This window comes from Geotrypetes seraphini, chromosome 6 (assembly GCF_902459505.1).
Source record: "Geotrypetes seraphini chromosome 6, aGeoSer1.1, whole genome shotgun sequence".
Lineage (NCBI taxonomy): Eukaryota > Metazoa > Chordata > Amphibia > Gymnophiona > Dermophiidae > Geotrypetes > Geotrypetes seraphini.
The window spans coordinates 51,275,562-51,303,124 of record NC_047089.1 but is presented as its reverse complement, the minus strand read 5'-3'; the positions used below and the strand labels follow the sequence as shown (position 1 = coordinate 51,303,124).

At 41.1% G+C, this 27,563-nt stretch overlaps 1 protein-coding gene and 1 long non-coding RNA gene across 9 annotated transcripts in view; one reads left to right on the top strand and one right to left on the bottom strand.

Moving 5' to 3' along the window:
* LOC117362285 overlaps window positions 1–2,373 on the top strand; it is a 35,468-nt gene extending 33,095 nt beyond the window's left edge. For both annotated transcript variants that reach the window (XR_004539862.1, XR_004539861.1), the window contains exon 5: window positions 1,872–2,373. This is a non-coding gene — a long non-coding RNA (uncharacterized LOC117362285). The remainder of the gene's footprint in view (window positions 1–1,871) is intronic.
* A 249-nt stretch (window positions 2,374–2,622) lies between these two features.
* Window positions 2,623–27,563, bottom strand: part of FRY (FRY microtubule binding protein) — a 501,309-nt gene continuing 476,368 nt past the window's right edge. For all 7 annotated transcript variants that reach the window (XM_033948462.1, XM_033948457.1, XM_033948458.1 and 4 more), the window contains 3 exons: window positions 17,197–17,307; window positions 12,205–12,404; window positions 2,623–4,401 (listed from right to left, as the gene is read on the bottom strand). In XM_033948462.1, coding sequence (XP_033804353.1) covers window positions 4,143–4,401; window positions 12,205–12,404; window positions 17,197–17,307 — 570 coding nt within the window. In that variant the 3' untranslated portion in view covers window positions 2,623–4,142. The remainder of the gene's footprint in view (window positions 4,402–12,204; window positions 12,405–17,196; window positions 17,308–27,563) is intronic.

Here is a 27,563-nt window from a genome sequence, read left to right as displayed (position 1 = left end):
CTAATGCGGGAGACAAGCATTTGTTCTTCTTCCTGCCGGGTCCTGCCTACTTTCTGTTTCCGCGAAGGCAGGACCCGGTTTTTTGTTCAGCAGCGGCAGATGACAGCTGGGCGGATCGCCCAGCTAAAAGGTCCTAGGGAGAAAGAAAACTGGAGAGGAAGGCTGATCGGCCCGTAGATCAGGACGGCAACACGAGTCTATCACAGAGCCCGGGATAGGCTCCGCGATCGACTCGCGTTGCCTTCCTGAGCTACTGGTCGATCGCGATCGACGCGTTGGGCACCCCTGCTTTAGTGTCTTCTCCGACACTGTAGCTGTGGACCCAGCAGGCAGGTATGTAGCTGAGCGTGGGGGAGAGGTATCTGACTTGGGGTAGGGAGCGCCAGACCCTGGAGGGCCTATCTCAATTCTCTGGCCAAGGGCCCACTGAATCTTAGCGATGACACTACTTCCAGGTACTGGTCACTTGGACTAGCCACTGTTAGAAACAGGATACTGAGCTCGAGGAACCTTTATACTGGAACAGATGAGATATTTATGCATTTGTACATGGACTTGGTAAGACTTAAATCACAGGTCAAAAAATCCAGTCGGAGACTGTGCTGTTTGACTGAAGAATGATTCAAATAATAATTATGATTATGGAATGCCAAAAATGAAACTAAAGAACATTTATTCAGTGCCTTTAGTAAAACAGCTCCCACTGAGTATAAATACCACCATTATTGAGCAGTTTAAATTAACCTCTGCAAGAAGTATGTCCTTTACTTTAGCAAACAACTTTTGGAATTATTCTATTGAAGAGGTTATAGAAAATTAGAAAGATCTTATGGGACTTTAAAATACTGACTGGCTTGTGAAACACAACACTCCTTATATCATGGTTATAGAAAAGGAAAATGGATGATTTATAGACTTAATACCTGGTGATAGCAGAATTGATTAAAAACAGTTGGAAAAAAATAAATATACTGTGATTTATAAACTGAGGTAGAACGACTTGGGAAAAAAAATCAACATTTAATACTAATTATGATTGAGGCTTTAGGAGCAATACTGATTGGACTCCTAAAACAATTAGAATTTAAAATTTAAAAAACATAACATCAATTTTGGCAAAAAAAGTACTCCCAGTGGAACATTATACATTTTGTTCTGTTATCTCCAATTCCTAGATCCTTAAATAGGACCCAAATCGTGACCTTTTTACTAAGCTGTAAAAAAAAAAAAAAGTGGCCTTAGTGTATCCTTACATTGGTCTTTCCTGCGTGCTAAAGCCATTTTGACTGAAGCAGGAAATGGCCAGTGTTAATTTTCTCACTGGTGCATGGACATTAGCACATGAGCTCCTACCACCACCTATTTTGTATGTGGTAGGAACTCACATGCTAAACTTGTGCTAATCCAATGTGCATAGATGTGCTCACTCTCCACCCCTCAGACTATGCCCCCTGTGCAAAAAAATAAAGTCTATTTTTTAGTGTGTGGGTAGTCCATCCCATGGAAAAATTGCTGTGGAACACCTCAGCGGCCCCATGGTACACCATTTTTTGCTGAGGTAACCTGGGGTGTGGCAGATCTGACCTCAGACTAAAGATGTTTCTGTAGGGCAGTAGATGTAAGATTGGCCACCAATTCATCCAATTTCATTCAGCTTTCTGCCACTAGTATGGCATCCCATAATGCCAAGCTTTACACTTTTCATGTGTACTGAATGCCCTAAACTTCTATAATGGCACATCTAATTAGCAGAGCCATATTTGGCCATTAGAAAGACTAGGCATAAAGGTGTCAAGTCACAAATGGAGCTGCCCCAGTGCTGCTTTTCATATATCCTCCTTTCGTTGACTGGTCTCTCTCTTTCTCTACAGAGACCAAACCTATCCAATAGGCATCCTCCTAACAACAGCAAGGCTGCAAAGTTCTATCAGCTCCTTTCATTACCCTTCTCCAGTACCAGTGGTATATATTCCACCCAAGGAAGAAGGTATACAACTTCAGAAAGGATGTACCACCATTTGCAGAAAGGAATACTGAGGCCGAACTTCAAAAGGAATTTTCATTGCTGTGCAACCACTCAACACTGTAGTGGAGATGGTGGTAATGGCAAGAAAGCAAGTCCCAGGGCTACTAGAAGGAGGAGAGTGCACACACTTAAAAAAAAAAAAAAAAATTCTACCTACTCATGACCTACTGAATATTGTGCCACTGACTATTCCAATTGCTGTGGAACTCTGACTGGCCTACCAAGGAGGTAAGGGACCTGCTGAAACTGTTTTTTTAATTAAGAAAGAATGGACAGTACTGTATTCTGACCAAAGCCTCATGGGATTTGTATATCAGCTTCAAGGGAGTCAGTTTGGCACTTTCCTAGTCATTACTAAGACTTAGCAACTGACAAATCTCTCTCCTGTTTTTGGATTTATCCATTATGTTTGAAAAGGAGAGCCAATTATAATCTTCATTTTAAGATTCAAAAATGAGATAGGAAAACACAGTCACAACAATCACTTGCGAGACCAGCTTAAGAAATGTCAACAATGAAATGTAATCAGTCTCCTTACATTTTTCTCAATCAGCCTCTGATCATCACAACAGTATATTCAGAGCTTGTCCCAATGGTTATCCATACTGTAGTTTCATTTAATACAAAGCAGACAAAAATCTCCCTTGACCAGCACAGAGCAGCATTGTGATAGATTACCTTTTATCATTTCATTAAAATTAACATACTGAACAGAAAAACAAAAAAATGAACCAGGCTTTCACACAAACCGTCAGGGTACAGCAAAGAATGTGTCTGGATGAAAAGTGTCTCCACTGTATGACAGTCGCATGCACAAATTATATTGAACACTGGACAGTGACAACTGTAGACAGAAACAAAATCTTACTATAGTTCATTTACATTACAAATAATGCATCTTAGAAGTGAGAACCCTGATCTCCCTGAATTATTGACGCTCTTTATAATCCAAGGTTGTATTAAATAAAAGCGTGCATGCATGACTTTAAATCTAAAATTTGAACGTCTTCATTTCCTACAAAATGGCAAAGGTAAGTTAAAGCAGTCTTCTTTCATATAGTATAAATATATATATATATATATAATTTTTTTGACCCGGCAGTTTCCTCTTGTTCCATTAGGCTTCCAGCTCAATTGGCCTCTGCTGGGGTGCTAGTGCCCTGAGCCTTCATCTAGCCCAGCCATCACTGCCACAATCCTTGGGCAGGATGTTACAGGTCATAGATCCCTTCAAGAAACCAGGACACGTGTACCCTGAGTCCATTCAGTAGATGTCACAATTCAGCGATGGCTGGGACTTTCTTTCCCCAAGGTGGGAATGAAAGCTAGTATAAATATGTTAATAACAGCGACCATCTAATAAAAAGCAGCCAAGATCCATTAAAAAAAATAATAATAATAATTAACCTAGACCATCCTTGGTACTCAGATGATAATAGTTCTCTAATCCAGTATTATACAGTAGCCTAGCAATGTTAGGAAATGTACTCCTAGCAGCTCAGTGTTTTACAATACAACAATTATATTCCAATTACAGTGTATATTAAAGTGTAGTCCATTTATAGTTTTGCTTTCATTTACACAGGCTCTCAGCTTTTGATCAACCACAAACTTGGAATCTCCTGCAGTCAGCTTCATTTAGCCTGTCGTTTCACGCAGCTGAAAAAATTAAAAAATGTCTACAAACTTTTTTACAAGCCAAAAAAAAAAAAAAATTACAAAACCCCCCCAATAAAAACATAAAATATATATGTATTTAACCTTTCTTGAAGGCAGCATTGCACTTTTGCCAACTTAAAATTTAAGTTCTATAGAAAGTACTGCTCAGTATTGGAGGCTTTGGTATGCAATGGAAGTCATGTCTTCAGTAGTGAGTTGCAGTTGTTCAGGGTTCACAACAAAGACAATAACCTGTCTTAGTTGCTCTATATGACCTTTGTTACAGTACTGCTGCACATTTGAAATTCTGCCCACCTAGTCGTAGAGATAGTATTAAGAGTAACAAGAGTGAGAACAGCTTGACCAAGACTTTTTAAGGTTCTGTAGATGCTGAATGACCTCACTCCAAGAGGGCAGCAGTCCCAGCTTGAGACAAAAGTAGGACACAAGAGTCCTGTCAGAGATTAGTATCTGACATGCTTGATTCTGGAAGAAATGTAGTGACGACCCGGCAACTCTGAGCTCTGCGGATCATATCTCGAATCTCTATGTTCAGTTCCATCAGTCTGGTACAGATTTCAGACAGGTTTTGATTGAAGCCCACCAGGGCATAGGTGCCAGTATGCCCCAGGGTTTGATGCCGGAAATAAATATTCAGGAGTGTCTGTACCTCATCATCAGAACTGCTTCCAAAGATGTCATTGGGCCATAAATTTCTGGAGGCAGAAATGTAAAAAATTCTGGTGAAATTTCTGCAAAACATACACAACTATTACAGTATATCCATCCTCCTCCTCCACAGAAACAGTCTAACCAACCAATTCATTATGCAAATTCTCTAACATGGGCATTTGTAGTTCCAGTGTAATCATAAGCTGGCAAACAGAATCTTATACATTTATTTTTTTCAGATTTATGTAGCTACCTAAAATACATTGTGCATACAGTGGAGAGGAAAGCATAGGTTGTAATAAACATTCTAACTAAATCTTTAAGATGTTTGATTGTATTAAATTTAACATGCAAGTTGAGGTTTCAATTTTATAACAGAAGACTAAATGTCAACATTTAAAAGAACTTTATAACAGTTAGGGCAGTTAAGAACTAGAGTGATATAGTTGGGAAGGTGGTAGAATCTCTGAGACTAAGTGCAATGGTGCAGGTTGTAAAGGGATAATAAAGGAGCTCCACTGGCACATGTTTAAAATGTTTACTTATCCTCTTTAAGCAGGCCAGAAACAGATTTGAAAAAGGCTACTGTAATCAGGGGTGTAGCCATAGGTTGGCCTGTGCTGGTCATGGCTTCTCTACCTTGAAGTCAAGTCCACCTGGTTAGTGGCAGTGACATGAGCCAATGAAAGTAGAACCAAAGGTAGGTTAACATATAAATTGGGTGGTGCCTATCCATGTTAACCTTAGACCCCACTAAAAAAACAGTTCTGGCTACATCATTGATTGTCACGGTTTCAGTTTTTACCTTATTTTAATATAAGGTCCAATAATCCAAGTCTATGGGATGTCCTATAGTCATAATAATTTTGTGATATTGCCTAGTAATTTTCCTCTATACTGAAAATGTTCTTTATTGCTGTTGTAGTATGGAAAGCTTCTTCATGCATGGTTTTTTTTTTTTTTTGGGGGGGTGGGAGGCACGGAAGCACAGACATATCTTGTACTTGCCTCACCCAAAGTTAACAAAAGCAATTTTGTGAAGAAATTAACTCTCGGTATAATTTTCCATGATGCGAAACCTATACCTCCTCCAATCTCTCTCCTGTATGTGACATGATCTGTACAATTTTTTTAAGGTGTGGAGTAATAGTTGTGCTAACATTGTTCTATTTTAATACTCTGGGCCTGACTCAGGGGCAGAGGTACAAAGCAAATCAGGCTTGCAAAGTCTCATTTACTACTACTATTTATTATTTCTATAGCATTACCAGACGCATGCAGCACTGTACATTAAACATGCAGGAGTTGGTCCCTGCTCGAAAGAGCTTACAATCTTTATGACAGACATACTGGACAAAAATGGTGCTATTTATTTGACAAGAAACTTGATGAATGGCATGAATAGAATGTTACTACTGATTTTTTTTTTAAACATCTGGACATCTGGACAGCACAAAATACAGCATTTAAATCTTGGATGCAGGAAGGTTGTTAGTTTTGTCAGTCAAGAAATAGAAATACACAGGGGAAAACTAGTGCTCTAAAATGTGTAAACAGCTTATATATACAGTATATGCCAAGAAAAAGCTCAGACTATTAGTATGCCATAAAATCATTACTATGTTAAGTACAGTAAGCTTAATAAGTCTTGAAATGGGAAATCAAGGAGGGAAGAAATCTGTCTTTTGTCAACTTCTGACTTATTTCTCTAATAATTTGGCTTCCAGATTGATTTGGTGCTCCTTGGTTGTGTTTGTGGATCTTCTTTTCTTCCCCAGGGAGCGTAGCGTGTCAGCTTCTTTGCTGTCTTTCCGGCCAATGAATCCTTATTCTCATCGTTCATGAGACTGTTGTCCACATCATCATAAATCTTTGGCTCAATGTCTCTCTCACCTTTATGTTTCTTAGCTGATCCCCACCACTTCCAGATTATGATGGTTTTAGCCAGTCTAAATGAAGCATTGCTGTGTGGCTATTGCACAGAGGCTTTCAGCTATGGTTTACAACGCACAGAAGCAGTGACCGAAAGTTCTATGCTAATGAACTTGCTAGTATTAAAATGATCTCCATTACAGATTACCTCCAATGTACAAGAGCTCATGGAAATCCCCTGCCTTAGCGGCAAAAATCTACTGACAGCTCTGGAGCTGTAGGTAGGTTTTAGTCATTAGGGCAGGTTGCTTTTTATAGCTGTTCTTCTGTTTCCCAAGAAGAACAGGCAAGGTCTGAGGCAGATGTAGACTTTGGGAGGGCAGGAAGTTACTGGCAGCCAGGAGCAGGGATTCAAGACAAAGTTGGACAAGTTTTTGCTAAAGTGGAACGTACGCAGGTGAGGCTGGACTCATTTAGAGCACTGGTCTTTGACCTGAGGGCCACCGCGTGAGCGGACTGCTGGGCAGGATGGACCGCTGGTCTGACCCAGCAGCGGCAATTCTTATGTTCTTATGTAATGTTCTTATGGTTATACAGCACATCACCCTACACCTCTTCCATTTTCTGCCACCCAGTTGCTGATCCCTAAACTAAAAATGCAGCTGGTGCTCTCCCCCAGCCCAAGGATCCTTCTCTTTGTCCTTCATCTTAAGAAATTCAACATTCTTAAAAGATTATTATCCCGAACCATTTATCTCAGCAAACATCTGCATTATCTCCCCCCCCCCCCCGTTCACAGGATATGCGCACAAGAGTTGTGCCTACTGTACAGCTCTTGTGGGCATGTGCCAGGAACTTTGAGCCCTTTACCAACCAATGTTCAACACTAACAGCATGGATATAATTTGTTTTAGTGCTGAGAATTGGTCAATATAAAAAACAAACAAACAATCGGTATTCCACCTGGTGTTTTTTGGTGCTTTAGAGAACAGCAAAGGAATTCTGTGCATATCCCTTTCAGTCAGGCTTTTCTGGCTATGAGCAACAGTTTTGTTAATCGGACCTCGTGCCTTGCTTTTTGTTTGGAAACATCTCTCAGCTTTACTGTCTATGCAGCTAGCAAATACAAAAGTACAGGCATGTGTTGTACATACTAAAGAAAGACTAGGTTCTTACCTTTATAGTCTTCTTTCTTGTAGATGTGTTTAGTGGTCCTGAATGTTAGGGTTTTGCATCTGAATGCACAAGTTACTTGCAGAATGCTGTCAATCATCTTTTGAACTCTGCCTCTTTCCTAGGGAGCTGCTCCTGCCCCCTCAGTTTGTACAAAAACAATCATGTAGAACTGTAATGACAGACATAACCAGGTGGGAAATGGGGAAAAATCCCTGACACTACAATTCTATCCTGCTCTTCACATATCCATTAACATTATAACACTCAAAGCAGGTACAAATCTTATATACAGCTTATAGCTACTTGCATGTTCTATTGAGCAGAGACTTAACCCAGATTTTACGTTCTTGAGTGTTTTCCTTTTTTTAAAAAAAAATATCCTCTCAATTCATCTGAGACAGAGAATTCTCCAAATTTGGACTGATCTTAAGGCAGGCGAAACCCACTGGCAGGGCGGGGCTTCAGGACCACTAGACACATCTACAAGAAAAATTATTGAGGTTAAGAACCTAATCTTTCTTACTAGTGCAATGTGTCTAGTTGTCCTGAATGTTAGGAATGTACCAAAGCAGTCCCTGGAGTCTAGGGCAGACCCACTGAGCTTGCCTTCAAAACAGAGGATCCGAAAGCGGCATCTTTCCCGGCTGGTAAAGGTATGAGGGGTAGACCAAGTAGCTGCTCTACAGATTTCCTCAGGCAAAACTGCCCAAGTCTCTGCCCATGAGGTAGCAACTTTTCTAGTGCAGTGTGCTTTTAACGTAATCGGTGGCCGGGAAGGAGCCAAACAGCTTGTGATAAATCATGGATGCAAGCGGCTACGCAGAGCTCAAAAAATACAAAAGCAGGCTGGCTAGCTAGGTGTCGCCTAGCAGAAGACTTTCAAAGTACGAGTCTGGTCTTCTCCTAGGCAGAGGTCCCAACAAGTGGGAACTCTAGGCACTGAACCTCCGACCGAACACTTAGAATAAAATACCCCAAAATAATAAAATCATAAAGCAGAGCAGAAATACTTCTAAGCAACTTGCTTGCAGAAAAAAAACTGAAGGGGCAGCAGCAGCTCCCTAGGATGGAGGCAGAATTCAAAAGTTGATTGACAACATTCTAAAAACAACTTGAGGATTCAGATGCAAAACCTTAGCATTCAGGACCACTAGACACATTGCACTAGAAGGTTACATTTATAACTAACACAGGAGTATAGGAAAGAATGGCAGAAAAAGACCATATAGCCAATTCAATCTGCCCATCCAAAGTAACAGCCCTCTCTCTCTCAAACTCCTTGTCACTGGGAGATCCTCTGTGGTCATCTGTTTTATTGAATTTTGACACTGTCCCTATCTCCCACACCCCTATTGGGAAACTGTCCTCATGAGCACTACCTTTTCTGTAAAGAAATATTTCCTTAGATTACTGCTGAGATCGCCCCCTTTTACCCTCTTTCTAAAGCATCCTTTCCATTGAAAAAGGCAGTTATAGGTCTATCCTCTTTCCTGCCTAGGGTTACTATACGACTCCAGAAAAAGGAGGATGGATTGAGACATCTGGGTTTTACTTCCACTGAAATCAATGGAAATAAGGAGGACAGATAGAGACATCTGAGTTTTACTTCCATTTAAAGCAATGGAAGTAAAACCTGGATGTGTCAATCCGTCCTCCTTTTTCTGGAGCCATATGGTAACCCTATTCCTGCCTCTCTTTCAAAGTATACATGTTTAGATCTAAGTTTATGTTTATTTAAGTTTTGATATACCACTCCTGCACTTTACTGACCTAAGCGGTTTACAATGTATCAAACTAAAATGAAATTAGGTACTTGAGAAAAACTATCCTACCTGTCCCGAAGGCTCACAATCTAGCTAAAGTACCTGATTAAAATAAAAATATGTAATACATTTCCAAGATCAAAATTCAAAGAAATAGAAAATAGAAATAATGAAGACGATAAAAAATTAAAAATAACATAAAATAAATTTAAGAGATAGAAAAGTCTGTTTATAATGTATTTTATGAAGACCACCACTGATCATTTTAGTAGCTGCACTCTGGTATATAATTTGGTTTATATCTTTTTGAAGGTACAATCTCCAGAACTGTACTCAGTACTCTAAATCAGTGGTTCCCAACCCTGTCTTGGAGGACCACCAGGCCAGTCAGGATAGCCCTAATGAATATGCATGAGAGAGATCTGCATATAATGGAGGTGCCAGGCATGCAAATCTGCTCCATGCATATTCATTAGGGCTATCCTGAAAACCCGACTGGCCTGGTGGTCCTCCAGGACAGGGTTGGGAACCACTGCTCTAAATAACACCTCACTAAATATTTATACAGAGGCACTATCACTAATTTTTTCCTGCTGGCCATTCCTCACCCTATACACCCAGCACCTGACCATGCAATGCAGTAAAGGAGGAGATACAGCTTCCTCCTAATGTGTCTGAGAAAAGCTGTTGTTCCTGCCCATATTCATTTCCTCCTGACATGGCCAGCAGAGTTGAAGAACTTCTATAGCCTGGCCTCCTAGTTTGGTTTGTGGGACTAAAGAACAGCTGCTGAGGCCCTCCTCACCCTGTGCCCCTGCTGCTAGGGATTCGGAGCTAGCAGCTTCATCCTCCCACAAAGGAGCCAACTTTTGAGCAGGGAAGGTAACGTGGACATAGGGAAGATTCATGTGGCCAAATCAAAAGCTAGGGTCCTGTCAGTCTCGCCTTCCTCCAACCCCCTTGCTGCTAGTCAGCATCATAATCATTCTGTCTCTCTTTCCTCCCTCCCATTCAGGACATCCATTGCACTTTCCACCCCAATTAGTCCCTCTCTCCCCTCAGCCCATCTACACCTCACTCTCTTTTCCCCAAGTTTTTTCATTTTCTCCTAATTTTTTTCTTTGCGCCTCCAAGTCCTCTTCCCCCCTCCCTCTGCACTTTTAAATTTTTTTTCCTTCTGTATAGGCATAATTTGATGCTGGAGTATAATAGCGCCCTGCCTGTTCCACTCCTTAAATTGTTTTAGCCTGCTCTGCCTTCTAGCTCCCTCCTCTCCCCATCAAGATCCAAAGCACTTTCCCCTAGCCAGTTGTTATACCATGCAGGTTTGACTCACCCATCCCTTCACTGCTTCCCAATGCTCACTCTCTTCTACAGATGAGACTTCCTTTCATTGGTAGATTTACCTCATCTTCAATTTATGACTCCTCATTGCCCACAGGCTTGGATCTTTTCCCTGCTCTGCTTTCCCTGGCTCCAGGCACATTCCTGTTTTCTGGGACTGGTTCCCCATCACTTTCTGTACTGCAACACTTCTCCTGGTACTCAAGATTTTAGGCCTGACCAGCCGTGGATGTCAGGCCGGTGAGGCAATCAGAAGATTCAAAGGTCAGCTTTCCAACAAGTTGAGTCAGATAATCTCCCTGTGAGCTGTTTTAATTCTTATCTGCAATATTTTCCTATCAGCACATGTTTCTGTGAGTATCAGCTAACAGCTTGAATCAGAGATTTGGGGGGGGGGGTATTTAAAAAGGAGTTTTTAGGTGGTTTCCCTATATGCCCTACCCCCCACCACTCCCACCCCTGAATCCTAAAATCACCATTTTTTGAGGGTTCTCTGTGGTTTTCCTGGGCTATTTTTAGTCAAAACAGGCCCTCAGTGGCCATCTTGGATTTTTCCAGATTTAATTTTAAAGTTATTTTCTATACTTGCCTGCTTCATTTTTGAAAGAAAACCACATAGATAACCTCCCCAGGGCAGGATGTCATAGACTCATGCCTCATTTGTGGTGGATGGCTGTCGAATGCGCAGCTGTATTTCACATGTGCTGCGGCCTGCGAGGCTTACCCGGATTTGGTGCCTTCGACCCCCTGAGCTTTGAAGTCCACCAAGGATCACATCTTCAAACCTCAGATTACATACTGACATGGGAGTACCTGCATGATAATGCTCCATTGGCCAAGAACAAAACAACTAGCTCAAGGGAGTAAAGTTGAGACCTTGGAGGTGACTGCAATGTTTTATCAAGGGCAAAGAGGGGAGCAAGGATTTAGCAATGAAGCAGGGGAAAAGTCAGGGAGCCAAAACAGGAAACAAAAGTCTGTGAAAATTTACCCACAATATTCAGCCAGTTCTTTTTTAAGTGTTTATTGTTGCAGGCTAAATTACACACTGATATTCAGCGCCAGGCCATGCCTGGGAACCAACACTGAATATAAGTGCATAAATCTGGGCAGCCTGGTGCTTATATGGACTCAGCTGATATTAGCTGGGGTCCCAAAGGAGTTATGCAGCCCTGACTGAATATTGAGCCGCCGCATTACTTCTTTTTTTTCTTTTAAAGCAAAAAAAAGCAGTCCTGGAGCCTCGATCCCCCTCCCAACCCCCTATTCACAGGCTCTCTTTCCATCCCCCTTCCTCTGCAGAATAATCTCTCCCCCCCCCCCAGACTCCCCAATACCCTCCCAAACCCCCACCAATCATGGACCCTTTTTCCCATCCTCCCCAGCCCATGGCAAATTCCCTCCCTCTCCCTGCAGCTGTTCAGATAGGTCCAGACCACCTCCCCTCCACTTGAACCCACTTGCTGGTGGTCCAGCAGCCTTGATGGTGCCAGTAGCATAGCCCCCTTGCGGCAACTTTGCAAAATGGCTGCTGCGACCTCTCACAGCAGCTCGTGGTACTACAGTGCTTACATAAGGTTTACAAGAGATAATTGGGGACTGTATACATAAGGCAGACTCTTCCCTCAGGTCTAGGATAACCATTTAAAAATAAAACCATTTGCAAAGTAGAAAGCACTTAGCTGAACTTGCCTGCACTCTCGGATGTGCTGTAACGCTTTTGCAAGCTCGTTATTTTTTAGGCACTCTAGCATGGACTGGATGGCTGCTTCTGTGGAACTGAATGTGGGCTCAGAAGAAGCATCTATGTTCAGAGGTTCAGCTGCAAGAACAGCGGTCGCCTCCTTGAGGTTTCTCTTCAAATCACTCAGTTCTCTTGACATATTTAGCAGCTGTTTAAAGAAAAGTGTATGAATTCAACACTGTATCCTACATTAAAAAACCCCCAGAAGTACCAAAAATCTCAAGGAAACTCAAGCAGTTCTTTGTGCAGAGAAATAAACTATTACAAAACTTCTCTCTTCATATTTGGGTCAGGGTGGGAGACAGGTATAATATGGTTATGGAAATATTGATAATATGGGGGGATATTTATTTATTATATTTATAAGAACATATGCTTGTAATTAAAAGTGATTTGTGAAAATTTGTTGTATTGTTTTTAATTACACTTGTTGTAAGAATTAAAAAGGAATAAAGAATTTTAAAAAACCCACAAAAAAACCTTCTCTCTTCATATGTGGATAAGCCATTCCCAGAGGTGTTTAGGTGTAGGCATCTCAATGCAGCACGGGGAGTTCCTATTCTATAATGACATCTGGCCACTCAGATTCTGTTACAGAATACTGGCATAACCCTGAATCAGCATGCCTAAAGGTAGGAATGCCCACCTATGCCTGGTCTATGGCAGACATAAATGAACACACAGTATTCAATAAGTTGTGCAAACAAATTGAGGACACGCCCATGTCTCTTGCTCTGCCCACTTATAGTTTCGTGTTCTGTCACTTATGTGCGCCCTTACAGAACAGTGCTTAGCGTGACACTTTTTGCTGCATTGTGCACATAACTGCGGGCACAGTTATAGAACTGCCTTTTACAAGTGTGTAGGGTATTATGTTTGTGCATGAACAAGAACAGATGTAAATTTATATGCATATTTTTCCTTAAGAAACTTTCAAAGTAAGTGCATACTTACTTGAAAATCTAACCTTGCCCACACAGGATGAATATGTTCACATTATTTACTGTATGTATATACTGAGTTATATGTTACTTTTAAAGTTAAGATAATGGGGAAGAGTAGCCTAACAGTTAAAGCAGTAGGCTGAGAATCAGAGGTGTCTGGTTCAATCCCACTGCAGCTATTTGTGATCTTGGGAAAATCACTTAACCCTCCACTGCCTCAGATACAAACCTAGATTGTTAGCCCTCCAAGGAGGGAACTGTACCCAGTGGCGTACCAAGGGTGGAGCGATCCTCCCCAGGTGCAGATAATAAGGGAGTGCTCTTGTCCCTTTCCCACTGCTGTAGCCTACAATCTTCAGGCCGTCAGCAGTGTCAGTTAGCTATACTCTATGTTCAGCGGCCCAGAAGCTTTCCCTCTGCAGAGGTAGGGAGTTGAAGCAGAAGGAAAGTGCCTGGGGCAGCATGTTCAGCTGACTGAGGCTGGCGGCCTGCAGGGAGGTGTGGGCGGGCAAGAGAGGGAGAGAAATGCCAGCCAGGTTGGGAGAGGGGTAAGGGAGAAAACTGCCAAATTGGAAAGGAGGGATGGAGAAGGAAGACCAGAGAAGGGGAGAAGGAAAAGGAGAGGAGAGAGAGACACCACACCATGGGGGAGGGGGGAGGGGGAAGGGGGGAGGAGGAAAGATGTTAGAGCATGGGGGGGAGGGGAGGAGACAGAGAGAGGAGAAAATAAAAAGGAGAGATGGGGGCACAGGTTGAATGAAAGGGGCAGAGAAAGAAAACAAGACAGTGGATGGAAGGAAGGAAGAGAAAATGAGGAAAGTAGATACCAGAGATGATAAATGTAGAAACAAACAATTTTTCTTTGCTTTGCTTTAGGATAAAGTAGTATTGTAGCTGTGTTTATAAATAGAAAATGGACATAAGGTGATCTTTTTATTGCACTAATTTTAATACATTTTTTTATTAACCTTTGGAGACCAAATCCTCCTTCCTCAGGTCAGGACAGGATACCGTAACATGTAACAGCAGTATACTGTCCTGACCTGAGGAAGGAGATTCTGGCCTCTGAAAGCTAATTGAAAAATGTATTAGTCCAATAAAATGGTATTATTAAATTCTCCAATTTTTGTTTCATTTCTATTTGTTAATTTTTAAAGTGCTTATTGTTATTTGCCAGTCTTTTAAAATTTATATCTGCTATATTTATATTTTGTATAGTATTAGGGGACATGCATCACTTTTTTTTGTGGTGTTGTATTGTTTGCAGAGTCTGGCTTCTTGGCAGTTCAGTTTAACTTTTGAACATATTTCTATTTTTAGATTATGATTACTTAATTCCATACAGCGCGAAGGTGTATCTGTGTTCTGTGTGTATGAAAAAGACATAGTTTTCTGTTAGCATTGACTGTGCAGGATCAATCTGTACTTATCTAGCTTGTTTAGTTTTACAATGGATGTAGTGATGTTCTAGTGCTCACTGCAGTGTTTAAGTTGCTGTTTTTTCCAAGTACAGTGTTCCCCCGGTCGTTTGCGGTCAGCGGTTTGCGGCCCCGGTCATTCTTGGTATTTTCAGACCGCGAACCACCGACAAGGAGAGGGCAACGGGAGAGGCAGGAGAGAGCAGCCGGAGCGCTGCAAGTGCAGGAAATCACTCGCGGTTCGCTCTGACCTTTGATACGCAGCTCCTGATTGGATAAGGCCCGACTTCGTGCAGGAAGAGGTGGTTGGAGCAAACCGCGAGTGATTTCCTGCACTCGTGGCGCTCTAGCTGCTCTCCTGCTGCCCTCTCCCACTGCTCTCTTCAGGCTCCCTCATGAAAAAATGTATTCGCGGTTTTTCGAGATTCGCGGGGGTTCCTGGAACGCAAATCTCGGGGGAACACTGTACACCCTTGTTGTGCAAGTCATGGATTATTACTAAAAATAATTTTTTCATGTAGAGGACAGGTGTTAAAAATTGATCAGCCCCAGGTGTCATACTAGGTATGACACTGACTGGACCTACTATACATTAATGTACACCACTTCAATAAAAACTGCCTGTAAGCCTGAAAGTTAATAAATTTAAAATATGGCTCCTACTGATAAAGATTCATGTTATGAAGAAAAAAATCAGCCATTAAAATTGTCAAAACATACAATGTGCAGCAACAGCAAAGAAAGCAAATAGAATGTTAGGAATTATCAGGAAAGGAATTGAAAACAAAGATGAAAATGTTATAATGCCCTTGTATCGCTCTATGGTAAGGCCACACTTTGAATACTGTGTGCAATTCTGGTCGCTGTATCTCAAAAAAGATATAGTGGAATTAGAAAAGGTACAGAGAAGGGTGACGAAAATGATAAAAGGAATGGAATGCCTTCCCTATGAGGAAAGACTAAAGCAGCTAGGGCTCTTCAGCTTGGAGAAGAGAAGGCTCAGGGGTGATATGATAGAGGTGTATAAAATACTGAGTGGAGTGGAGAGGGTAGATGTGAATGGCTTGTTCACATTTTCCAAAAATACTAGGACTAGGGGGCACTACTAAGTAGTAGATTTAAAACAAACTGGAGAAAATATTTCTTAATGCAAAGTGTAATTAAACTCTGGAATTTGATGCCAAAGAATGTGGTGAAATCCGTTAGTTTAGTAGGGTTTGAAAAGGTTTTGAATTTAGATAATTTCCTAAAAGAGAAGTCCATAGGCCATTATTGAGATGGCTTGGGTAAATCCACTGTTTATTCATAGGATAAGAATAATATAATCTGTTTTACTACTTGGGAATCTTGCTAGGTACTTGGAACCTGAGATGCCCACGGTTAAAAACAGGATACTGGGCTTGACGGACCTTCGGTCTGTCCAAGTATGGCAATTCTTTTCTTAAATTGGCACACCAATCTTTGAGCACAGTCCTGAGATGCGAGCACAGCTTATTTGGTTAACGACCTAATTAATGGCAATAATTGAGTACTAACAATTGAAATTAATTGGCACCAATTAGGATTTGTGCACTATTCTATAAGGCATAGTGTCTAAATCCCATAGCGTGCAACTCAAAAGGGTCTGTGGCCATGAGAGGGGGGCATACCAGGGTTATTCCCCCCAAATATGCGTAATGTGACATAATATTGTCTCAGTGTGCCTCATGTGTGCGCCAGCATTTACACCTTGTTTCAGCAGGCATAAGTCTGATGCCCAATGTAAGGTGCTGAAAACAACTGGCACCAAGTGCAAGCCTATAAAGGGTGCATTTACCTTTATATAATCTCATTTAGTGCTGATTTTTTCCCCAGCACTGAATTTTGAGCAACATTTAAAGAAGTACCCTCCAAGGGGGAAATTCTATAAACAGCACCTACATCGGCGGTGCCTAGCCTAATTCCACGTGCAGCCTCAAATTTGTTGACTTTAATTGGTGTTTTAATTGAAAATGCCATTAAAAGTCAATTTAAAAATTAATTTAACTTTAATTGAAGTTGTGCACGGAATTTAGTGTGGTGCCTGATGCATACCTCATAAGTGGGCATGGTTGGGGGCAAAGAATAGGCATAGTGTGACTTAGGCATCGTTAGGTGATAGGCACTAATGTACTGGCATCTAACATTAGGACATCTAGCAATGAATAAGTCAAGTTAGGTGCAATTCTGTAAATGGCACCTAATGGTTGATTGACAATTGTGCTGAGTTGCACCTAGGAGTTATACGCCGTTTAAAGAATCAGGCCCTCAGTGCCTCCATGGTTACAATGTATAGGTCCTGTGCATTACCAGCAACTTTAATGCATGGCTGGAATATGAAAATGTCATGAAAGCCCCTTCTTGCTATATGTTATTATCCTGTCTTACAGTGCATTGAGCCCAAAACTTAATGCACTTTTAAAGAGCCCCTTAGGCCACTTCTGTAAAGAAATCTTAAAATCTAAGCTGCAGCAGTTCTAAAAGGTTCACAATAACTAGACGAACAGTAATACATACAAAGCAATGGCAGACAGCTGACAAGTCTTGACTTGTAACATACCTCCGGTATGGCACTGACTTCATGCACCTGCCCAACGAGTTTACAGTACGATTGAAAAAGCAGCAACAACTGGAAATGGAGCTTATATAGTCTTTGACACAGTTCCAATTGCTAAAGTACAAAAAAAAAAGAAGGGAAATCATTAAGGGGCAATTTTCTCAGATTTCATGCACTGGAGCAAATACTCACAAATTTTGCACCAAGTTTCAAAGCAAATGTATGTGTATATACAGAAACAGAGAAAATGATGGAAGATAATATGGCCATATGGTCTAGAGTCTGCCCATCCACATCGCCTGCCTCTATTATCTCTTTTTCCTTACAGATCCTCTGTGCTTAGAAACATAGAAAAAGACGGCAGATAAGGGCCGCGGCCCATCTAGTCTGCCCACCCTAATGACCCTCCCCTATTTATCTCTGTGGAGAGATCCCACGTGACGATCCAATTTCTTCTTAAAATCAGGCACGCTGCTTGCCTCGATCACCTGAAGTGGAAGTCTATTCCAGCGATCAACCACTCTTTCGGTGAAAAAGTATTTCCTGGTGTCGCCGTGCAATTTCCCGCCCCTGATTTTCCATGGATGTCCTCTTGTCGCCGTCGGACCTTTGAAAAAGAAGATATCTTCTTCTACCTCGATACGGCCCGTGAGGTATTTGAACATCTCGATCATGTCTCCCCTCTCTCTGCGTTCCTCGAGTGAGTATAGCCGTAATTTATCCAGCCGTTCCTCGTACGGGAGATCCTTGAGTCCCGAGACCATCCGGGTGGCCATTCGCTGGACTGACTTAAGCCTCAGTACATCCTTGCGGTAATGAGGCCTCCAGAATTGTACGCAGTATTCCAGATGGGGCCTCACCATGGATCTATACAACGGCATAATGACTTCAGGCTTGCGGCTGACGAAACTCCTACGTATACATCCTATGATCTGCCTAGCCTTTGATGAAGCCCGCTCCACTTGATTGGCAGTCTTCATGTCTTCACTGATGATTACCCCAAAGTCCCGTTCCGCAACAGTCCTTGCTAGGATCTCGCCATTTAGGGTGTAAGTCTCGCATGGATTTTGACTGCCAAGGTGCTTGGTCTATGCTTTCTTGAATTCAATCCCTGTCAATACTAACTCTACTGGGATACAAATTGACTGAGTTGCCTTCAGTTTATATTAGGTTAGAAGAATGCCCAAGATAAATGTGTAGGAGTAAGCATTGCTCTGGCTGGCGTTCTGCTCTCAGGCCACTGGGTGGCTCTGTTAAGCTGCAGTGGAGCAACTTAGAAATGATCTGCAGAACGTCTGGGTTTTTAAGTCTAAGTCTAAATCCAAGTTCCATATACCCTTGCCCCAGACAGACAGACAGCTTTGAAATTTTTACAATATATATATAAATAAATTGCCCCATACAGATGCTATAAAATTTTACAAAATATAAATTTAAAAAGCAGCTCTTTTCTTTTAAAAATCCAGGTTCAAAATGATCAAAAGATTGTTTCACACGATGGATTGGAATAAAGTCTAGATGTTTAAAAAGCTACATCTGGTTATTCAACTGCCAGAGTTTACCAACTGCAGTGGCCCAAAAAAATCCATAGTGTGACAACTGGCCTCACTTGATATTGAGCCCACTTACCAGGACAGCCATTGGATAAAGCTAGGACAACTTTGCTGCTGTCCTAATGTTATCCAGTCCCAGGTTTTCAGAATATCTACAATAAATATTCATGAGTTAGATTTGCCTGCAATTGAGGAACTGCATGCAAATCTATCTCATGTATATTCATTTTCGATATCCTGAAAACCCAATGGGACTAGGTGTGTCCCCAGGACTGGGTTGGGATTGGCTGTATTAGACTTCTTCAACTGGATAAGGAAAAATTCAGATATGTTCAATAAACTAACTTGAATGAAATGGAGAACAAACTCATATCAAGTAGATTTTATTACCAGACCTCAAACACCGAAGGCACTACTACTTGTTAGTTATTTTGTGCTCTTGCTGGGGTGGTGTGTTCATCATCGGTCTTGGTAAAGTGACGTGTGCAAATTGATTTTTGTCTTTAACAAGTTCTATAAAGTTATAAACTGCTGTGAAGGGAAGGCACTTATCTTTATGCCAGATGGCTGCCCAACTCTTTCACTCTTGGTTTCATCAGGGGCTATGCGTCCTTGAATACATACAATACACAATCTCCAATGAAAACTGCCAAAGAAACTTCAAAAGACACAGACCACGAGGCAGTAAAAATCAAGGGTTCTGAGAGTGGTATAATAGATAAAAGACAACCCTGAGTGAAATAACACAAGAAGGAAATAAACTAAATAAACTATAAAAATTTTTATGAATGTGAAGGGGTAACCTCAGCGTGAGAGGTCAGCGAATGGAGAAAAACTTCAGTGCTTTACACAACAAGGCAAAGGTAAACACACCTCTGCCTGCACACCATCATAGGATACCTCCCGTGTGCTAAATCAAAATAGTGAGAAATCAGAGTGAAAACTAATAAACATACAGGTGAAGTCAATTATCAAAACCACTCTGAGAACCCCCTAGCCAACTCCCCAAAAAACCCTACACTTAGCTGGAAAAAAAGTGTCCAAAAGTCTTGATGGCAAAAGGGGGTGCCGTAATGTTCCAAGCACCCCAGGAAACGGGTTCAACCAAGCCCGGTTTCGGAAGTTCAACGTTCCTTCATCAGGAACCCATGCTGCTTGTTGGCTGACTGAAAAGAAAAATGCGAGTCGGCTGGAAGGAGGGAGGAGCTAACAGAGCGGAGTGCAAGCTGCACTAAAAAGCCAAGCAAAAGGAGATGGTATGAAAAAACAGACCAATAGGAAAACAAAGCTATAGGGCTGAAAACACAAGGCATTAAACGATCGTATTCCACTCTATGCCATCATTAAGTCCATAGGGTTGCACAGAATGGAGCTGAAAAAAATCCAAAATTGTTCCCTCAGTTGGATAAGTGCCATTTTGTCACCTCTAAAATTCCCCGGTAGTTCCAAGACAAACCAGGTAAGATTATAAAATTCATGACCTTTGTCCAAGCAATGGGGGACTAGAGGAGCAGACAAGGAGGCAGTGTTAATTCTACTTTTGTGTTCGGACAATCTAGTTTTAATTTTCCTGCTGGTGCATCCCACGTATATTAAATTACATGGACAAGTTATCACATAAATAATCCACTAGGATACATTTCTATCTTGTGTTATTTCACTCAGGGTTGTCTTTTATCTATTTTACCACTCTCAGAACCCTTGACTTTTACTGCCTCGTGGTCTGTGTCCTTTTCTGGTGAAGGAACCTATTCCTGGACAAAATAACAAGCACCAAAGTCTGCCTGTGTTAGTTAGATGGATGCAATTTTTAAATAGATACTTTGTACCCATGGATCGTGTATCAAATTTTCAAGGGGACCATCACAACTACAAAGACCTCACAGATTTTTTATTCCATCTGCTTTTCCTGTGTGCACAAGTTCTATGGAAAACAACGTGCACAGCTTGGAAAATACATTTTGTGTGACTTCTTTTCCACTCCTACCCAAAATATAGCACCAGAAACATCTCCCTCAATCAAGCAAAAAGGCTTATGGACTGTGGAATCTTGTACATACTTACAGCTGGATTTAAATCAAATGAACAAATAGATTTTCCAAGGACAAATTTACCATCTGAAAACTGCCTTCTCAGATGTCAACTTTCAAAGTCATTAACTTCAGTAAAAGTATTTTACTATCTAGAGCAGGGATCTCCAAGTCCCTCCTTGAGGGCCGCAATCCAGTCGGGTTTTCAGGATTTCCCCAATGAATATGCATGAGATCTATGTGCATGCACTGCTTTCAATGCATATTCATTGGGGAAATCCTGAAAACCCGACTGGATTGCGGCCCTCAAGGAGGGACTTTGAGATCCCTGATCTAAAGCATCCTTCTGAAAATTGCTGCTCCTCAGCAAAGCTAACAGGACACATATTTACGAAGAGGTGATTTCATGGGAGAAGGAAGTGCATTTTGGTGGAGGGAGGAAAATAGGTAAGATAGTATTTTCAACTCTACGAGCATTATTTTTCATGAGGAAGTATCTTCAGAAAAAGGGAGCACAAATGTGCATCCCGATTGTAGGCGGTGGTAGGTGTTCTACCGCTATCTCTCAGCCAATTGGGACGCACTTTTTAAACACACAAAAAAGGGAAAGACGCCTAAATTGTAGGCGTGTGTTGTGCATTTACAGAGACATGTAGGGATGCTTAAGCATGCCCAAGGCAGAGCTTTGGGTGTGCTTAAGCATCCCTACACGTCTCCGCAGACGCAAGGCAAGATACCTTAAATGTAGGCCTGCAAAATGCTGGCCTACATTTAAAACATTTATTCAGCAATGTAGAAACAATTCTCTTTAGGATGCCGATATGTGATTGGCATCCTAAAGAGAATCAGGGCCTATATACATGGCAAGTATCAAAGCCAATGTACCAGCCAACTTGAGCAAAGTCCACAGCTAAAAAGTGCTAAAGTCTGCTGTATTCCATGGCTGCAGTGGAATATTAACTGGTAGGAAATGCACACTGTAACAAACTGTTCCTTTCCATGATGATGAGAGCATAACACTCATCCTTTCCCTGTGTTATCAGTGCAATAGTGACCTCTGGGTTAGATACTCCCTGTTTCATACTTCAGCTACACAATCAACTTTTACTGCAATAAAATACCTTCTGGTTTGGCTATAATTACTCAGCGATTTTATTTTAGAACCTTGCTAACCAGCTTCATGAATCACAGGATTATTTTAGTACACAGACATTTAAGACACTACACAATATCTTTACTACTGCATTTGCAACAATGCACATCTGTCTTATTAAAAAAAAAAAAAAAAGATTCATAGGTTAACAAGTAAACTCCCAAATGATTCAATAATCTGCTTAGTAAAATAAAGGAAAAGGTAGGGAATAAATGAACAGAAGGTAAGTAGCAACAGTGGATACAAGTTGATCTCCTGACAGATAAAGAATATTCAAGAACTGTTAACTTACTGCAAGAGATTCCATTTGCTACCCAGCAAGCATGGCATAGGGAGAAAAAGGAGAGGAAAGAAAAGTATATAGCATCAGTGAAGCATATGCAGTAGGAAGTACAGCTTGATGGTAAAGCAGCACTGACTCTCCTAGTTTATCTTGCTAGGGAGGGGGAATAGACCACACAGGGAGCAAAGTGCACTCTGTACTTTGCTCTCTGCAACTTCTCACCTGTGTTGCAGATTCCCTCTGTTTTTGCCTGTCCTGAAAATAGACCACCTCAAATACCCTGACCAATCCCTTTTCTAATCAGTCATTAAGAAAGGCAGGTGCTCGTGTTAACCACTGGACAATCTGAGGAGTCCGGAGGTCGTTCTACAAAGTCTTTTCCATATGTAAAGTCTCTTGTACATGTGGAAAAGGGGCAAAAGTCACATTGACAGCCATAATGGATGTGTGCAAGCATCCCCAGGGTAGAGTAAGGGCACGGTTGTAATGTACTTAGGGGCAGATTCCATATGGTCCACCTAAAACATTGGCGCTGACTAGTGCGATGCGAAAGGCAATTTCCATAAAAGTTAGATGCACTGTATAGAATCATGCTTAGTATCACCTAAGTAGCATTAGGCATCACAATTTTTAGGCGCACCCTATTTATGCCAGGATTTTCTTGGCCTACATGCCAGTGCCGAAGTAAAAAATAACCAGACACCTAACTCAAAAATACACTCACAATCTGCCCCTAACCATGCCCACTTCCCCCCCCCATCTGTTTATTGTGATACTCCAGGAAGAAAAAATACAATAACTTGGCCTGCTTCCCCACCCAGACACTAACAAACATATGGAAAAAGACCAGTCTATATACAATGTATTTTCATATTGTGCCCAATCCCTCTCCAACCCATTCCCTCCCAATTTCTTAATAGGTCTGAAGGAAAAAAAAACACAACTTATTGATGGATCTCTCAACTATTCAGCAGTCTATAAGCCTTAGGTCCTTCCCAGTGCATCCCAGGATGCACAGGGAAGGCCTACCATTTTGAAAAAGTGGGCCTGTCGGCAGGAGGGCGTGGGCATTCCTCTCGCTGATCTTCTGAATAAGGTACAGGGGGCGTGTAGGGGGTACAGGGGAGGAGTGGCTCGAGTGCCCATTAAAAATAAAAGAAAAAAAAAACAAAAGTCTTCCTGCCCTGAACAACTGAGTGGCAGGAAACTCCTTCAGCTGTTTGGGCTTCCCCTGTTGGCTCTGTGAATCTGTCGGTTGCTTTTCCAGTGACTGATTGAATGGGATTATGGCGGATCTCTGTGAAACTCATTTGCATGCAAAATTATTTCAATATCTATCACCGTTTGAAATCAGACACTTTGCTAGCACTACAGTGATCCAATACATTTTACCGGCGATATTAGAGAATCTGGACCAAATAGACAAGAAGGCTGAAGTACTGGTCACAGAGCATTCCATTAAAAGTGTAAAACAGGAAAAGGAGAGGCTGGCATTATCAGCACGCACCATAAATAAACACACTTGAGGGCTTCTATCTTAAAAAATCAAACAGTTTTCAGGCACACAAGGACGGCATGAGTTGTTCAATGTTTTGTTAAACAATAATCTTTTTAAAGGTGGGGAAAGCAGCAGAATCTTAGGAGGAATAGCCTATAAAGATGAATCTAATTTAAAATCTGATGCAGAAATAGATGGATTTGTTTACAAACAGTACCGTACAAGGTGACGGTTCCTCTCCATAATCTCAGGAAAGAGGCCTTATTGAAAAATTGGGAGACTCCACTTAATGTCCCAGTGGCTCCATGTAAACTGGATTCTCTGTACCATATCTAGTCATGCCCTTGCTTTAACAAACTGCAACATCACTCTGGTCATGGAGTCTGCTTTGAAGAGAGCAAATACTTCCAGACCTTACGCCAACACTCCACATGGAAGAGAAGGTAGAACTCTTGACAAGTTTTCCAAGGCTCTTTGCTAGCAAACAGAATTCTGAACTACAATTTCTACATGACGTTCTACATGAAATCTCTCATCCAGAAGATGTCATATTATGACCGATTCACACCACTGGAATATGTCATGTCTTATCAACATTTAATGAATGATCTCCTGGAGATGAGGAAGTACATGACCAATTCTACATTTGATGCCTTTGATATAACCTCTTGAACTTCAGTAGTCTCAACTGCTATGTGAAGGCAAGCATGGTAAATAACCTCTGATCAGGATGCCAACTTGGAAGATTGCCTTTCCAATATACCCTTTTTGATTTATTCGGAGACTGTATTGAGGTGGCTATACAGAAACGCAAAAGACTTGCTGACTGTATGACCACTTTTTCTTTGTCCAAATTGCATCAATCTCAGACACCATGAAGATATTCCTTTTTTATTATTATTATTTATCAATTTTTTACAATATTCTCAAGCATAACATCTTGTACAGTAAGATTGTAATTAAGAACTAAAAAAAAATATGAAAGAAAAAATACATTATGAGAAATATTAACATATTCTCCTTAAAGAAGCAATCTATAGTCCACAATTATTATTATTATGATCCAAGACTTCAAGAGTGACAATAACAATCTAGGAAAATCAATATAATCTTAAGAAAATCTAAGTGACTAAAGTCGCAGGGAGTAATTAACTAAATGTCTCAGTTGTTACTTCCATTGTTTCACCTTTCTCAAGACATTTCAAAGCTACAAACTTTGTTAGGTGTGTCGGATCAAAGAAAACATATTTATCTGAACAATACATTTACAAGGAAATCTAAGAAAAAATTCCCCCCCCCCACTGAAATTACTCCAGATTTTAATAACAGGAACTGCTTTCTCCATTTTTGAGTCTCTTTGGTTACATCTGGAAAGATCTGTACTTTCTGACCCAGAAACTCTTTAGTTCTATTTTTAAAAAACATCTTCATTATCCAGTTCTTATCTGGCGCCAATGCAACAGTCACCAACAATGTTGCCGGTATGACCAATTCACTTATTGAAGTTTCCAATAGTGTAGTAACAACCAATTGTGGTTCCTGTTGTCCCTCATTAGTCAATTGCTGTTTCAATTTTCTAACAGGCAAATAGAATACCTGTGTAAAGGGTGGAATTAATTCCTCTGAAACTGAAAAAATATCCAGGAAATATTTCTTTAACATTTCCCTGGGGGACATAGAAGGAACCCTAGGGAAATTTAGGAACCGCAAATTATTGGCACGATGGCCATTTTCAATCATTTCCAGTTTCCGCCTAATATTCATACTATCTTTGATCACAGTTTCTTATACTTGTTTGACCCCTGTTATTTTGGATTCATTTTTTGAGACATAGTTTTAATTGAGGTCATTTCTAATTGTAATACATTCTAATTCTTGTTCCTGTTTGTCAATTTTCGTTTCCAGCACTTTAATTTGTGAATTCAATGAGTTTCCCAGTTTAACAACTAAGTCCCAGAGAGACTCCTTTGTGATTTCAGTGGGTTTTTCAACCATAAAAAAAGAAATCTCACCTCACAAGTTTGTAGTTTTTTTTATCCTGTTGTGCCTCCCTCTTCTTCGATGTTCCAGCCATAGTTTCACTCTCCAGACTCAAAAAGTCTTTCGGTAAATCCGTATCATAACTCGAAGATGAGCAAGCCTCCTGGGTTACAGGGACTGCCTCGTTGGATGCACCTGGTTCCCGCGGCGAGCTGGTACACTGCGGTTGGGGGGGGAGTGTTTCTTGCTTCAGGGCTCAGTGTGACCTCTAGCCCAGGGATTTTTGTGGTGTCACTCTGTGCCGCCGAGTCCTGCGGGCGATTCCCTGAAGTTATCGACTCCCTCTGAAGACGGTTCAAAAGTTGCTCAATAGTGAGAGGAGAAGGATTTTCAGGGTGCCACGAGGCTCCAGCGGCACTTCTCCCTCTCCTCTTAGGTATGAGGAAACTCTCAATCAAAACTGAGCAAGTAAGGTGAAAAAAATCTAATGTCTACCGAACACTCGAGAGACGCTTCCCGACTTCAGCCACTCGCGGCCATCTTGGATCTCACTATGAAGATATTCCAATGCCTCTAGATGTTCTACATATTATTCGAGGTACAGATATTGCCAGCCTTCTGCTTCCAACTGCACAATGCTCAAAGGCAACAGAGGCATTAGAAAACCTCTGTGCAACCTCAGTCCAAGCAACAGCAGTCTTTTTTTACATCCTCCTACAGAGCTTAGTCAGTGTTTCTCAACTTTTGCCTCAGACTCTACCAATTGGAGGTTGACTCATCCTTTACCAACTCTGGTCCCTAATCATATCCGTGACCAACAACCCTTCAAATGTGATGTGTAAGGAATAATTCTTTTTTCAGGTAACACTCATATCACTTTATTCTTTTTTTAAAATTATTGATTATACACTGTAAAGGCTAAATGACCTCAAGTGTTCACGGCTGTTTGTCTTTGGAACTAGTCCTATCAGAACATCCTCTTGTGAGCTATCATTAGTCACAAAAGCCTTTTCTTTTATTCAATATTATTTCTTTTAATATTTTTCTTTTCTTTTTGTTCTTATCTTCTTTTATAATATTTTTCTGTGAGGTAGTAGTGATATGGCAAGTACTAATCACGGCATGATATTCAAGCAAGTATTAATCATTATTAAGGCTCACAGACCTTACAAAGCCTACTGGTACTTAGCCCTTTTGTCCCAATGCTGTGATAGTACTAGCAGCTCCCAGCTGTGTAGAATGACAGTGAAAATGACTCAGCTGGTGCTCTCGGCTCCTGGCTGGGTTACTTTTGCTAACAGAGCGTCCCCGTTTCACTCAATTAAGAGCTTCCTCAGGAGATCTTCAGATATTAAGATTTGTTTCTCATTCTTTTTCAGTCGTCACTATCAGAAAAGAGAAACTATCCATTGGTCCTTCAGACCATTGAGTCCTTCAAATGATGAGTCAGGGCTATGCCCTTTGTTTGCAGAAAAGACCTCCCTCCCAACCTCCAAAAGAGTCTATTTTCAACTCCCAGCGAAAGACCTTCTTTCACTGAGAGCTCACAGACTTCTTCTAGCTCAGTGCCATAGAACAAGTTCCTCTGCAGGAGAGGAACAGAGAGTTCTATTCCAAATATTTCCTCATACCAAAGACTGGAAGTATCTGTCCAATACTAGACCTCTGAACACGCAACAAATGTTTGGTGAAGAAGTTTTGCATGGTCTTGCTGGGAACTCTATTACCACTATTAGAGAAGGACAATTGGCTCTGCTCTCTAGACCTCAAAGAAGCTTACACTCATGTCCATTCTCACAAAAAGTACCTTCGCTTTTGATTAGGAAAACACCATTTCAAATAGGTACTCCCATTTTTTTAAATGACAGTGTAC